General features: G+C 37.1%; 1 protein-coding gene across 22 annotated transcripts in view; it reads left to right on the top strand.

The window, feature by feature from the left end:
• The window catches only part of TRIP12 (thyroid hormone receptor interactor 12), a 134,245-nt gene extending 122,132 nt beyond the window's left edge, over window positions 1-12,113 (top strand). For all 22 annotated transcript variants that reach the window (XM_024563805.4, XM_024563820.3, XM_024563821.3 and 19 more), the window contains 8 exons: window positions 1,291-1,405; window positions 1,701-1,855; window positions 2,889-3,053; window positions 5,938-6,102; window positions 7,672-7,785; window positions 9,536-9,630; window positions 10,791-10,894; window positions 11,573-12,113. In XM_024563805.4, coding sequence (XP_024419573.1) covers window positions 1,291-1,405; window positions 1,701-1,855; window positions 2,889-3,053; window positions 5,938-6,102; window positions 7,672-7,785; window positions 9,536-9,630; window positions 10,791-10,894; window positions 11,573-11,769 — 1,110 coding nt within the window. In that variant the 3' untranslated portion in view covers window positions 11,770-12,113. The remainder of the gene's footprint in view (window positions 1-1,290; window positions 1,406-1,700; window positions 1,856-2,888; window positions 3,054-5,937; window positions 6,103-7,671; window positions 7,786-9,535; window positions 9,631-10,790; window positions 10,895-11,572) is intronic.
• Window positions 12,114-13,405: the final 1,292 nt, after the last annotated feature.

Below are 13,405 nucleotides of genomic sequence, written 5' to 3'. Positions count from 1 at the left end.
AATAAGAGTTGAAAATATATTTTGAAGGTGGGGCTTAGAGTGTTTAATAATTGTTTGGAATGTGGAGAGCAAGACCAAGAAGAGCCACCCACGACTCCCAGGTTTGGGTTGGAGTGTGGGCTGAATGCTGATGCCATTCACTGCTATGCAGTACTGACAAAAGGGTGGGGTGGATTGAGAACACATCACCAGGTCCCAGCAGATCACTTTCCAAACGAAAGTTGCATTAAGCCTTTGGTGGATTTCATGTAAGCTAGTGTGGATACTTTTTAAAAGTTACTGTGATAATGATAATACCCATTATTTGAAAAATCTTCTATAAGTGAAATAATAGTCTTCTTGACAGGACTATGGTTAGATTTAGCCCTGTAAACTGTGGTATTAACTTGTCATTAGCCACATATCTAACTTGTGGTCTGAGCTGGGAGGGCCTTGATAGAACAAGAAGGAATAGTTAGTCTGGGAACATTGCCCCAGGCTCATGTTTCTCATGGAGGAGGGGTTTTCATTCAAGTCTGTACAGTTATCTTTGGAACTTGTCTCAAAATACCCAGGCTCTAAACCTGCCAAATCAGAATCTTCAGGACCTGTGCATACTGGTAAAGCTCTCAGGGGAGTCCAGTGCACCATGGGGCTTGAGAAGCACTGGTGTACTCTCTGAGGCTAAGTTAGCCTGGTGCATGCTGGTGTGGGTTCAGACCTTCCCCTACCAACCTCTATCAAGTGGCTGGTGTGTGCTGGGGGACTGTAGAGGATGGAGAGGTGAATTAAAGGTTCTCTCAAGTGAGAGATACAGACAGGCATGTAGTGAAATGGCGACAAAGTAATGTGGTAAGTACTTAAATAGCTGAAATGCAAGTCCTAAGAAAAGGAGGAAGCTAACTGGGAGGAGAAGGAGGCTTCTCCTGAGGCGGTGGCATCTGAGCTGGTTTCAGTGTTACCATTCACCAAAGAGAGAGCCATATGCAGACTATGCCATCTTAGTCCCTGAGGGTAAGGTATATAGCTACCAATGTGCTTTTCTCAGGATATAAGCTGGAACCATACAGGTACAATAAGGGCCATAGGGAATAGGAAAGTAAGTATAAAGGGCTGCTAGCTCTTGTTCTGGGAGACCAAGACTGAAGGAAAACAATATACTCAGGACAGTTGGGGACATAATCTCTACTACATCTTGATAAACAGTTCCTGTTAATATCCAGATTGCAAACAGGCTGTCAGGTTAAGGAAAAAAAAAATAAAAGCACAAATTCTAAAATTTGAAATTGTTCTACTTTTGTTCTTCTGTAGGTTGGCACAGGTCTTGGGCCTACACTGGAGTTTTATGCACTCGTATCTCAGGAACTACAGAGAGCTGACTTGGGTCTCTGGAGAGGTGAAGAAGTAACTCTTAGCAATCCAAAAGGTAAGTACTAGTCTCTGACTGAGTCATTTTATGTTACTCAGTTCAGGTAATAGGCCCTTACAGTTCATTAAATAAATTTAACTTCTAGCAAAGGACTGTGCTCCCTGACCTTAATTTATTCCAGCCTTCGTTTTCTCATTTTTCAAATAAGGGAGGCCCTTCCAGCTCTAGAGGACTTCATTCCATGATCTATCTGATTGTGAGAATACTGAATTTCTTAACTGTTCTTAGCAGGTTTTGTTTTGTCTTGTTTGGGGAAAGAGCATCTAAATTTGATGATTTGCTTATTTTACAGGAAGCCAAGAAGGGACCAAGTACATTCAAAACCTCCAGGGCTTGTTTGCCCTTCCCTTTGGTAGGACAGCAAAGCCAGCTCATATTGCAAAAGTTAAGATGAAGTTTCGCTTCTTAGGCAAATTAATGGCAAAGGCTATCATGGATTTCAGATTGGTGAGTTTACGATTATTTGTTCTTCTATAATTTTTTTGTGCCTATGTTCTACAAGAGTACGTAATCTCGTGCACTTAATGTTGTATTTTAAAATAGTGCTTCACAAGCTTTAATGTGCATGTGAATTATTTGGAGATTTTGTTAACAAAAGCCAATTCTGATTCAGTAGTCAGGGTGAGGCCCAAGTGTCAGTCTGTGTCCCACATTTTGTTAGTAGCAGGAGTTCAGAGTCAGACAATATTAAAGGTGGTTTTAACTAATGTATTTCTAAAGTGTTTGACATTAGAGTTTTAATTCAGTTGGAAAGCAAGAGTATGTAACTGAACTACAGTAAATTGCCATTAGAGAGCTGGAATGAAAATAATCCAAGAAAGCTCAAAGGTTTGAGTATTTCTGGACTTTCATTTCCTTCTCACATCTCCTGAGCTACTTTGTCTCTGTATGTGGGAGACATTTTCATTTGATAACAAATTCACAAGCTCACTATTTCACTTTAACTAAAGAATGAACTATTAATCAGTTATTTTAGAAGTTCCATTTTTACAGGAACTACTATAAACGACACATGGACAAAATCAAGGGGGAGGGTGGAGGTGGGGGAGGGAGGTGGGTTCAGCTGGGTGGGGTGGAGGGATGGGGAGAAAAGGCATACAACTGCAATTGAATAACAATAAAAATTTTTTTTAAAAAGTTGCATTTTTGTTTTAATGGTAGTCATTTGGTTCTTCCTTTTAACCTCTTTCTAAACATCTCCTGATGTTGAGCCCTTATGGAGATTACATGTCGATCATTGAAAAATTATTTTATACAGTCATTGTTTAAATGGAATTCTTAAGTATTTAAATTTTTCATAATATCAGGACCCCAGATTAAATGGAGACAGTTTTATATAATGAAGGAAACAGTTCCTAAATACATTCTTTCCCCTGGAGATTACTAGACCTTTTAAAATGATCTTTTTAACTGTAATTTATAGAATTGAGGCAATTCAATAAGCTGTGACTGTTAAAATATTTTGCATATTCCCTTTCAGGTGGACCTGCCTCTTGGCTTACCCTTTTATAAGTGGATGCTGCGGCAAGAAACTTCATTGACATCCCACGATTTGTTTGACATTGACCCAGTAGTAGCCAGATCAGTGTATCACCTAGAAGACATTGTCAGACAGAAGAAAAGACTTGAACAGGATAAATCCCAGGTAGGCTTTAAAGATGAGGAAACAGTCAAATGGCTGAGTTTCTTATTAGTAGAAAGATGAGGCCTCTGTTAAGTGGTTTGCATTTGACCCATTTATTATTCTATATTAATGTGGTATTTTAAGAGTTTAATTTTTTATCACAACTGAAACATTTTACAGTGGTTAAGATGACCTATATATAATAACAGTAGTTGATGAGTAAATGGCTTGATTAACAAATAAAATACACTCCTAACTCATACTAAGGGATCTTGTTAAATTTTACGTGGATTTTTTTTTCCCTCCCAAAAAGGTCGCTTAATTTAGGAAGAGTCCATGAGTCCATTTGTTTTTAGACAGATCTCAGGAAGATCTCTCTCTCTCTCTCTCTCTCTCTCTCTCTCTCAGAGAGGGGGGAAGGGAGGGAGAGAGGGAAACATCAGTGTTTGAGAGAAACATCAGTTGGTTGCCTCTCACACATCTGTAACTGTGGATCTGGCCTACAACCCTGGCATGTGTCATGACTGGGAATCAAACTGGCGACCTTTCAGTTCGCAGGCCAGCACTCAGTCCACTGAGTCACACCAGCCAGGGCGAGTCAGGAAGATATCTTTAAAGATCACAGTGGCTGTGCACTATTTCTTGATAATATATGTTGAAGTTTTTCTGTTAGAGTTTGAGGGTAATTCTGAGCTTTATATCATTAATTTATATTCTTTACTAACAGTAGATGAAAAAATTATTTGACTCAGTCTGAGGTTAGTAGTGGTTCTGTACCTGACATTAGAAGGAGGCAAAGTTGTATTTTAAAAAAATGTCACAGATTCAGATAAACTTATATTTGGGCAGGTAACATGGACCCTTGTTAAATTAACGCCCATTAAGAGTACAGACTTGAGATTCTGTAGAGTAAAAGTGTCACATCTCTTGATGAAATGGAGAGGAACTTACAGTAGACAAGTGAGGATTTTAGAACGTCTTTTTTTTAATCAGGGGAAAAAGACGATTTGTGAGGGAATTAATCTTAACTCCTGTATTAATTGGTAATTGTTGGTGGTTTTGGAAAAATATGCTTACTAAGGGGCATGGCCAAGTCTTTAAAAAGAGGCCAAGTCCATGTTTTCCATACAGTATCTGTTGTTTTTTGACTTTTAAAACCAGTTGGGTTTATGCTAACTTTGAAAATTTTAAACTACTAAATCTTACTTAGTATCATCTTTTACATAAATAATGGCCGAGAGGTGAGAACAAGGAAGGAAAGTAAAATCATGACTGTTCAAGTGCTTTACTTAACATTAATTCAAATTATTTTCGGGTAATTCAAATAATATAAGTGCTTCACTTAGGTTAATTCATTTAATCCACAATAACCCCGTGAGACTTAGATATTTCTCTTATCCTTGTTTTACACATGAGACACCCGAGGCAGATAGGTTTGAGTAACCTGCTGCCCAAGGTCACATACCTAGAACGTGGGAGAGCTAGAATTCAAGCCCAGCCTGCTTGGTCTGGAGCCTGCAGTCTCATATATTTTGCAAGCTCTGTTATGTATCCATGTCTCCACTGCAGTTCTTCCTCACATCTTTTGAGATTTGTTCTCTCTTTTAAACATCTCAAGGATATATTGTATATTCTAGATACCTATTAATAGTAGCAATTTGTAATGAAAACCTTTATATATATTTCTTGAGTAGCTGTGGGAGAAGAGTCTTTAGCATACCACTGATTGTTGTGATCTGTAACAAGAGGTGGGGGGACAATTTTGAGAGCTTTTCAGTAGGAGGACATTAGAAGAGAATTATAATTTTTTAGCCTTTCTGCTGAAGAATATTTCAGATGCAAAATGAAAAACCTTCCTTTGGTGTCATCAAATGATGAACCTGAAACTGAGATATAAACACATAAGTTTTTGCAGAGAAGTAAACGTGAACATTAAAAATAAAAGTGAACATAATCCTCAGCGGCCATATGTTACCTTAATCTTAAATAATGCTGCCACTGTCTCTGTATTTTGAATTATCTGGGATCCTAAGCAGCTTTCAGTTTCTTTTAAATGATTTAATAATCACCCTGTTTTAATTAAAATGACTAATGTTCTGCACTTGAGTGTTTTGCCTCTAGGAATTTAATACTTGGAGGTATCTCCAATCCAGAAACCCATTTGTCTTTTTTCTCCTGTATTGGAGACATTAATAATCAGATAGAATTTGTAGTTTTGGTTCTTGGTCTTTCATGCTTAATCTTTAAAAAAAATGTTTTTATAAAATATAAATACAATTTTTTGTCATCTTAAGCATTTAAAAAAGTGAGTAACACAAACTACTTGTAACATTTGTTTTTAGAGTGTGACTTGAATAGCAACTATAGTGCTATTACATGAATAGATACAGTGTTATTCTAGGCTTAAACGAAGAGTCTGCAGGGTATTCTTTAGACTTGGACTTTGCAGAGAATAGTTTATTGCTAATACTAGATAGTGTATTATTCTCAGTATTTGTATTTATAATTTTCTAAGTGTATCATATTATTCAGTATTAGCTATGTACATATATTGGATTCATTAAGATTAGCCAAGAATTTATGAAGAGTTGGTCTGCCTCCAGAGACCACACTCTTCTGTGAAGTAGGATTTGAGTATGAACAAATTGAGTACCAAACATCTCATTATGGAGGAACACTTGACATCTTGTTTCTCATGTAAAGACAGTTGGATTCAGAAATGTTTAAGATTATTTCCTTTGTGATCTCAGTGACTTGTTCATGTGGAGATTATGGCAAAATAAGAAAAAGTAGGCTAAGAAGTAGAGGAGTCCATAAAATTTGTTAGCATACCTTTTATTTTATAAACACAAATACATAATCAAGTGAATAAGTGAGCTTGACAATCCCCCTGCTTTTTGTTTAGACCAAAGAGAGTCTACGATATGCATTAGAAACCCTGACTATAAATGGCTGCTCAGTTGAAGATCTAGGATTGGATTTCACCCTGCCAGGGTTTCCTAACATTGAACTGAAGAAAGGAGGAAAGGATATACCTGTCACTATCCACAACCTAGAAGAGTATCTAAGAGTACGTAATTGTGGTCTTCCCTTTGGGGAGAAGGCCATCTGTGGTGATGGCATAGCTTTGCCTGTGGATATTGCTCTAAAGGAGAGGGAGGGAGCCCTTCCAGTGAGGTGTGGGAGGTGTCGGCTAGCTGCCTGCATGGACTGGTTTGAGACCTTTGACCCATGGAATCATGCATGAAGTTGCCTTTTCAGGCCTTAGCTTCTGTTTGCTCTACTGGGGGATGTGTTGGATGTTTCACAGTGCCTTACACAATCTTGCATTTGCTATTCCCAAGTTTAAATATTATCTGCTAAAATCACATTTCACGTTTGCTCACAGTTTCCAAAGAAATCAGTGAAAAGGAGCCATTCCTTGTGATCTCACCGTATTGCATTTCTGTCTTTCAAGCCAGCTAAGAAGAATTGCTTCTAACACACACACACACACACACACACACACACACACACGGGTTTGGTGAGGCTTTTCAAATTACTAATTCGTGGTCTTTGACTATATTTGCTAAAATTAAGAAAACGACTTTATATTAAATATAAATTATACTTTTAAACTGCAACCCATGTAGATCTTTATTACTACTTTTTGAAAAGTTTCTATTGGTTTTTCCTGACATTAAATGGAAAGAGCATTGGGTTGAAGATGAAATGCCACCTTCCACATAGACAGACCTAACTTTTCTGGTAGCCTAACTGTGGGATTCGACAGAACCTCTGAAAAATTTTGGCTATGGTTTTTCATCAATTTGAGAGAGAAAGTGTATAGTAAAAGAGTACCTTAGATACTATTTGATTTACCTAACATTTCTGTGATGTGTAAGAAATTTTTTTAATACTCATACTTAAGCCTTCTCACACTACCTGCCACTTTTTCTAACTGTGAGAAGGCTAATCTTTCAGTTTACTATTAAATGAAGAGTTAACATCCAGATTAAGGTTCTCTGAAAATAATTTACAATAATGCTTTTATTTTTCTATCAATAAAACACTTAAAAAATTTTATTTGAATATGTCCTCTCATTTTTGACCAAATTGATGATGAAATAATGTTGGACTGTTAACAGATGCTTTCTGTTATCCTTCAATTTCATGTGACCACATTTTCAGAGTTTGCCTTTTTCTAAGTGGAGGCACACGAAGGGTTGGGTTCTAAAAACTGAACACAATATAGAATGAAAAAGTTCACATTAAAAACACTTAACAGTTGGTAATTGTGACTCTTGAAGCATACTCTTTTAATTCTCAGTAACATTTTATCCCCTTGGGAAATTTTCATCTGCATCTCATCTAGTAAGGTAATCTATAACTCTATACCATAGGGATTTTACGTAAATGAATTTTAAAAACAAACTAACTATAAATACACATTTTTTATACTTTCTGACTGGTGAGGCCCCAAGGTAGAAATTGCCCTGACTGATCTTTTACTTAAGCAGTTCTCTTGGAGATACTTTAAAGACTTAAATACTTGGGGGTTTTTTTTTTGTTTTTTTTTTTTTGAGGTTTTACTGTACCGTGTCACAGAAAGAGGTTTGAAATTTTGTCACAGTTTGTAAAAGATTTTTCTTTTTTGCAGCTGGTTATATTCTGGGCACTAAATGAAGGTGTTTCCAGGCAATTTGATTCATTCAGAGATGGATTTGAATCAGTCTTCCCACTCAGTCATCTTCAGTACTTCTACCCAGAAGAAGTGAGTAGCTTATGTCTAAAAAAAATGTTCATTTCTAGTTCTGTACCTCTAATTATCTTAGTCAAAGACTCCATTGTTGGAATAAAAGGGGAGGTTGGGAGCAAAAGGTAGATTTTGGGAAAGATCAGATCATTTCCTAAGGAAGAATATTAAACATTCAGTATAACACTTTATATTGTACAAATAGGATATATGAACTATACAAATATTTAACATAATATAAATACTAAATACAAGGGAGTGGGGTCCATGTGTGAATGATTGAGCATGCATAGTACCGTTGTCAGGTGAGGCCCCATTGCTGGGTGGAGAGTGAGACAGGTGTTTGTGCTGCTGTGCTTGGCAGGGAGAGCCAGAGTAATGAAACTGACACTGAGGAGGTTGCACGGTTTTTTGTTTTGTTTTGTTTTGTTTTGTTTGTTTTGACTAAACTTCCTGAATTAGATGAGACTTTGTTTCAAGATAAAAGTTAGTCCTTGAAGTTTTAAGGAAGTGTTGTAAATCACTTAGTTGCCAAATTCAGATAATACTTTTGAGAATGGAAAAAAATGAGTTCATGTGCAGAGTTTTTTCTAGCCATCTTAAAGTGCAACAAGAAGCCCAAGAAACTGTGATTAAATGTCATAGAACAAGTCTAGAAAGTGTCAGGTTCCCCAGTTTAGAAACATCTTGCTTTATTTTTTTGAATCCTAGCTTTAGAATACACATTCATTGCCAGCTGAATCTGGAAATCTTTGATTAACTTAGCATTTTAATCTCAATTACTATTTTTATGTCCACTTTGTTTTGCTATCTGTTGAAGCATGTGGTATTCCTGGCACTTTAAGGCACTAAGTATCACCTGGTATTGAAAAGCATCAAGTGTTACTCCTAGAATTGAATTCTGGTCCCTGCTACTTAGCTGTGTGACCATAGCTAAGTAGTTGTACATGATCTGGCTGCCTCTTCTGAAAAATTGGGATAATCTCCGTCTTGTTGAACAGAATACATAATGTGTCTGACACTGAGTGACATGTAGTAGATATTAAACTTCATATGCCCTGGATTGGATTTTCTCAAAAGTATATAGTCATTCCGCAAATGGGCAGTTAAACTAGAAGAAAGGTAAGTTTAATTTAGAACTGATGTTGGATATTCCAAGGGCACAAAGGCGTTTTTTGCTTTCTAACACTGATTCTATAATGACTAGGTGGGTTCCCATACAGCCCCAAACAACTATGTGGCATAGATGTGCCTCTCTTTACAAAATGTGAAAACCTACCCATTTGGTACGTCTCAGTTCATCTTTCTTTTGCCACTTCTCTCTCCAGCTTAGTCTGTCTAGCTCTGGGCTTCCCTAATTCATTACGCTTGTGATTCCCAAAGCCAGGATTTGTGAAAATCTCCTTGGTTAGAAACAGATTATCAAGTTAAAGCTTCTAAAGAAATAAGAAGAGTTAGGAAAACTTAGATCAAGGGTTTGTCTCAGAAGTGTTGTTTGAGATCAAAGACTTCTCTGGAACCTAGTCCCTGCAAATGGGCAGAGTACCTATTAATATGTAACTGAGGAGGTTGAATCTATAAATGCATTAGGAGACTACATTATATAAAGAGGTCCTAAGCAGAAGTCTTTGATATGAAAATGATACCCTTACTTGATACATATAAGCCTTTATATCAGTGTACTATAAAATAGAACATGTTGTATGCATTTCACTCTATTACACATCTGTTATCTTTAGTAATTCATTACCCTTATTTAAATGCACAGCTGGATCAACTCCTGTGTGGCAGTAAAGCAGACACTTGGGATGCAAAGACACTGATGGAATGCTGCAGGCCAGATCACGGTTATACTCATGACAGGTGAGTACTAGGACCTGCCAGTTTTTCAGTTGAGAAGTTGGTAGTCCATGTATGTATACAAGGTCTGCCCAGAAGATATTCAGCCATGTAATATAAAAAATAGAGACATTTATTGAAGAAGATACAAGAAACATTGTACATAGGACAGTGATGCCTCCGTCCCCTTGAAAACAGGCACCTTGGGACCTCACACAGTTCTCCTAGTCACCATCAGCTACCCTGTCACATTTTCCTGAATCTCATCTGTGACCTGAAATCTCTTCCCTTTCAAAGGTGATTTTAGTTTTGGGAAAAGCCAGAAGTTTCAGGGCGTCAAATCTGGGCTGTAGTGGAGCTGAGTCACCTGGCTGATTTAATGTTTCACTTAAAAACTCTGCACAAGATGTGATGCATGAACGGGCGCATTGTCGTGATGAAGCTGCCAATCACCGGTTGCCCATTGCTGCGGCCTTCTGAATCATGCAAATAGTTTCCATGGAGAAATGTTGAAGCTTAATGCAAAATTTGATGGAGATTCGTAGTTCTACTCAGTCACTTTGAATATGTCAAACCTCACAGTACACATGCTCACTCAACAGCATCTATGGCCCCTACTGTCTAGTACAGTGAAGCCATTATTCACATATGTGCGTTCCAGTCCACTCTCCTTGGCTGCCAGGTTATGTCTATGTCGCGCAAATTGTTCTCGTTAGCAATGGCTGGACTTTCTGGGATGGACCTCAAATGTTATAAACAATAAAGGGTTATTTTTTTTAATTTGTCTACATAGTACAAGGAGGCTTTACAATATTTTGGGCCTTAATTTTTTCAAGACTGCACTTTAGGAACGAAAGGTTCTTTTTCAAGTATTTTTGTGAAGATATGCGGGGAGTGGGGGGGGAGAACCATTATGTGTTCTTATATAGTTTTTTATATAGTTCTTATATAGTTTTGTGTTTTTTTTTAAGTCTTCTTTATTACAAAAGTAATCATTCCATTTGAATTCTACCTATAACAGCAGAAGCAAATTTGATGTCAGAGTTCATCATAATGTGAATTCATATGTAGTCATACTTAAATTTTAGTTTCTAGTTAATTGTGAGAGTTGGCAATGTGATGTGATTTAAAATTGTATTTTAATATGATGAAATAATGTATTTATTTCTGTATTTCTGTTGCAGTCGGGCTGTGAAGTTTTTGTTTGAGATTCTCAGTAGTTTTGATAATGAGCAGCAGAGGTTATTTCTCCAGTTCGTGACAGGTAGCCCAAGATTGCCTGTTGGAGGTGGGTACACTATTGATGCTTGGCATATATTCCAACTGTGGGTATGTGTGTTTATGATACTTCAGTACCAATAGCTGGATATTTTTTATGTGGTTTAGAGTACCTCTTAGTTATTCCAATATTATAATGTTGATAAATTTTGTATTTGGTAATATATTAAGAGATGTCACTGGTAGGGAAATTCATAGGAATTACCTTAAATACATTGAAGTAGGATGACTAATACACATGTAGTGCTGCTTTTCCAGATAAAATTCATATTTTTAGTCATTTGTACACTATGAACTCTTAGACGAGAAGGCATTCTAAAGTCTGATTTTTCAAAGATGAATCCTAATATAAGTATGAAATGGTACTGTACCTTAACAGAAGGCATAAGGAACTGTTTGCCTCCATGTTGTACAGTGACTTTTTATGGTAAATAAAGCAATACCAGGTTCTGTGCATCAAATAAATGTATATTGAATATGTAGATTTAATTAGTGAGGGAGAAACAGTACCTCCTGTGTGCAGTAATACTTTACGGCAAAACAGTGTAGTGTTTTCTGATAGGAGTAACATAAAAAAGGTATGCCTGTCATTCCAACTCGATTCCTCAGTGAATAAGTAAGTGTTCTGTGAGCTGTGTGCATTCTGTACACTTACTGAGTTTCTTGGTCTCCCTTCCCTTTAAATCAGGCTTCCGGAGTTTGAACCCGCCCTTGACAATTGTCCGGAAGACATTCGAATCAACAGAAAACCCAGATGACTTCTTGCCCTCCGTAATGACTTGTGTGAACTATCTTAAGTTGCCGGACTATTCAAGCCTTGAGATAATGCGGGAAAAACTGTTGATAGCAGCGAGAGAAGGGCAGCAGTCATTCCATCTTTCCTGATCACAACGAGAAATGCATTGTCTGCCTGTTACAGCAAAAGGAAAAAAATCATGATTTCTTTTCTAAATGTATCACCTGAGTCAAGCAAACATGTTACACCTTCTTGTTGTAGGAAAAACGGCTTGCAGGTCATAAAAGAGACTCTTGGTTGATATTCATTAATGGCCCCATGGACTTAAAGTGATCAGGCCCTAAAACATTGTTGTGATGAGGTTTCTTTAGCAAGTTCTTGTTTAAATTATCATTTATTTGATGAGTGAAGTTTTTAACTTGCTTTGCTGTGTGAAATTTAAAAAAGGGATGTTTTTCCAGGCTGAAACAATAAATGTCGCTGTGCAGTTTAATTCTGGGCTGTGTGTATCCATCTAGCTAAGTCTGCAGTTTTGTTTCCTCCAAAGACAACTCTTGTACATAAGTACAGAAATTAAAGCTCACGCGTATTTGACAAATACAGTTTGGTAGGTTAGCTCTGTGTACTTTTCACTTCCCTCTAATTTTCTCTCCCCATTCATGTATTACCTGTGCAGCTCACAGTTCTTTTGTATATGACATTCAGTTGTTATATTTTCATTAGTATGGGCTTTATTGTTCTGTGTTCTCTCAAATTAAAATATAATTTAAAAGTCAATGAATTGACACATACTGTCAATATAATTCAGCCTTTATAACTGGGTGGACTTTTCGTAGAGCCTAGTTTTACCACAGTGGTAGGGTATTGACAATATCGACAGTAGGGTATTACTGGCTTTCTACCAGTGACAGACACACTTGGAATGTTTACATGGCGATTCCAGCAACTACAGCCCCTGGGGGAGAGGCAAGGAAAGAAAGCTCTTCACTCATTTCTCTTGTGTAGGTTACAAAGTCTACAGCCTGGGCTGGCTGGTATGTATTTTATGGCTAGAGCATTTTGACTTGAGGTGAAGTTTTAAAGAAAAATGGTCATTTTCATTCTCTGTTGGAGTAAAAAGGATTTTTTTTCTCCCACGTTCTTGTTTTAAGATTTTGTTCATAGTCTTTCTTCTACTCTCCTCTTTCCCTCCTTCCAGCACTAACTTGGGACAAGCAGTTCAGCCTTTGTCTCCACACAGATAAAGCACCTGTACACAATGCTCTGTCCAGTAGTTTTATGTGCTGATTTCTCAAATCTGCAATAATCCATCAGGTTAATGTTTCTACCTGAAAATAATGTTCCCTTCCTTCACCTTTTTGTTCATAGGTCTGTGCTGTACGCATAATTTGTGTAGATGTATTTCGACGCAAGTAAATCATTACATCTCCATGATCCTGCATCATGGCTGATTGCTATTCAAAGAATTTATAATAGCAACTTGAACATAAAATGTGGAGTGAAAATGGGAGGAGATTAATTCCCTCCTAAGATTCAAAATTAAGCCTGTTGCATAAATTTGAGAGAATTTCCATAATGTATTTTTTTTAATGAGAGGGGAGCTCATTTTTTTTTAATTGACCTTTGAGAAATCAGTTTTCTTTTTGTTTTACTGACTGTTTCAAAGCCTTATTTGATTGATGTAGAAGCCCCTTTGTTCCTCATCCTACCACCAAAAAGAAATGGAGTGGCTTGTTTTATTTCCGGTGACTGTCCTTTTTCACTTAAATAGCCTTATGTGGAGCA

The sequence above is a fragment of the Desmodus rotundus genome, chromosome 2, assembly GCF_022682495.2.
Source record: "Desmodus rotundus isolate HL8 chromosome 2, HLdesRot8A.1, whole genome shotgun sequence".
In the NCBI taxonomy this organism is placed as follows: Eukaryota; Metazoa; Chordata; class Mammalia; order Chiroptera; family Phyllostomidae; genus Desmodus; species Desmodus rotundus.
The sequence above is the reverse complement of the archived record's forward strand: the minus strand, read 5'-3'. Positions and strand labels throughout refer to the sequence as shown.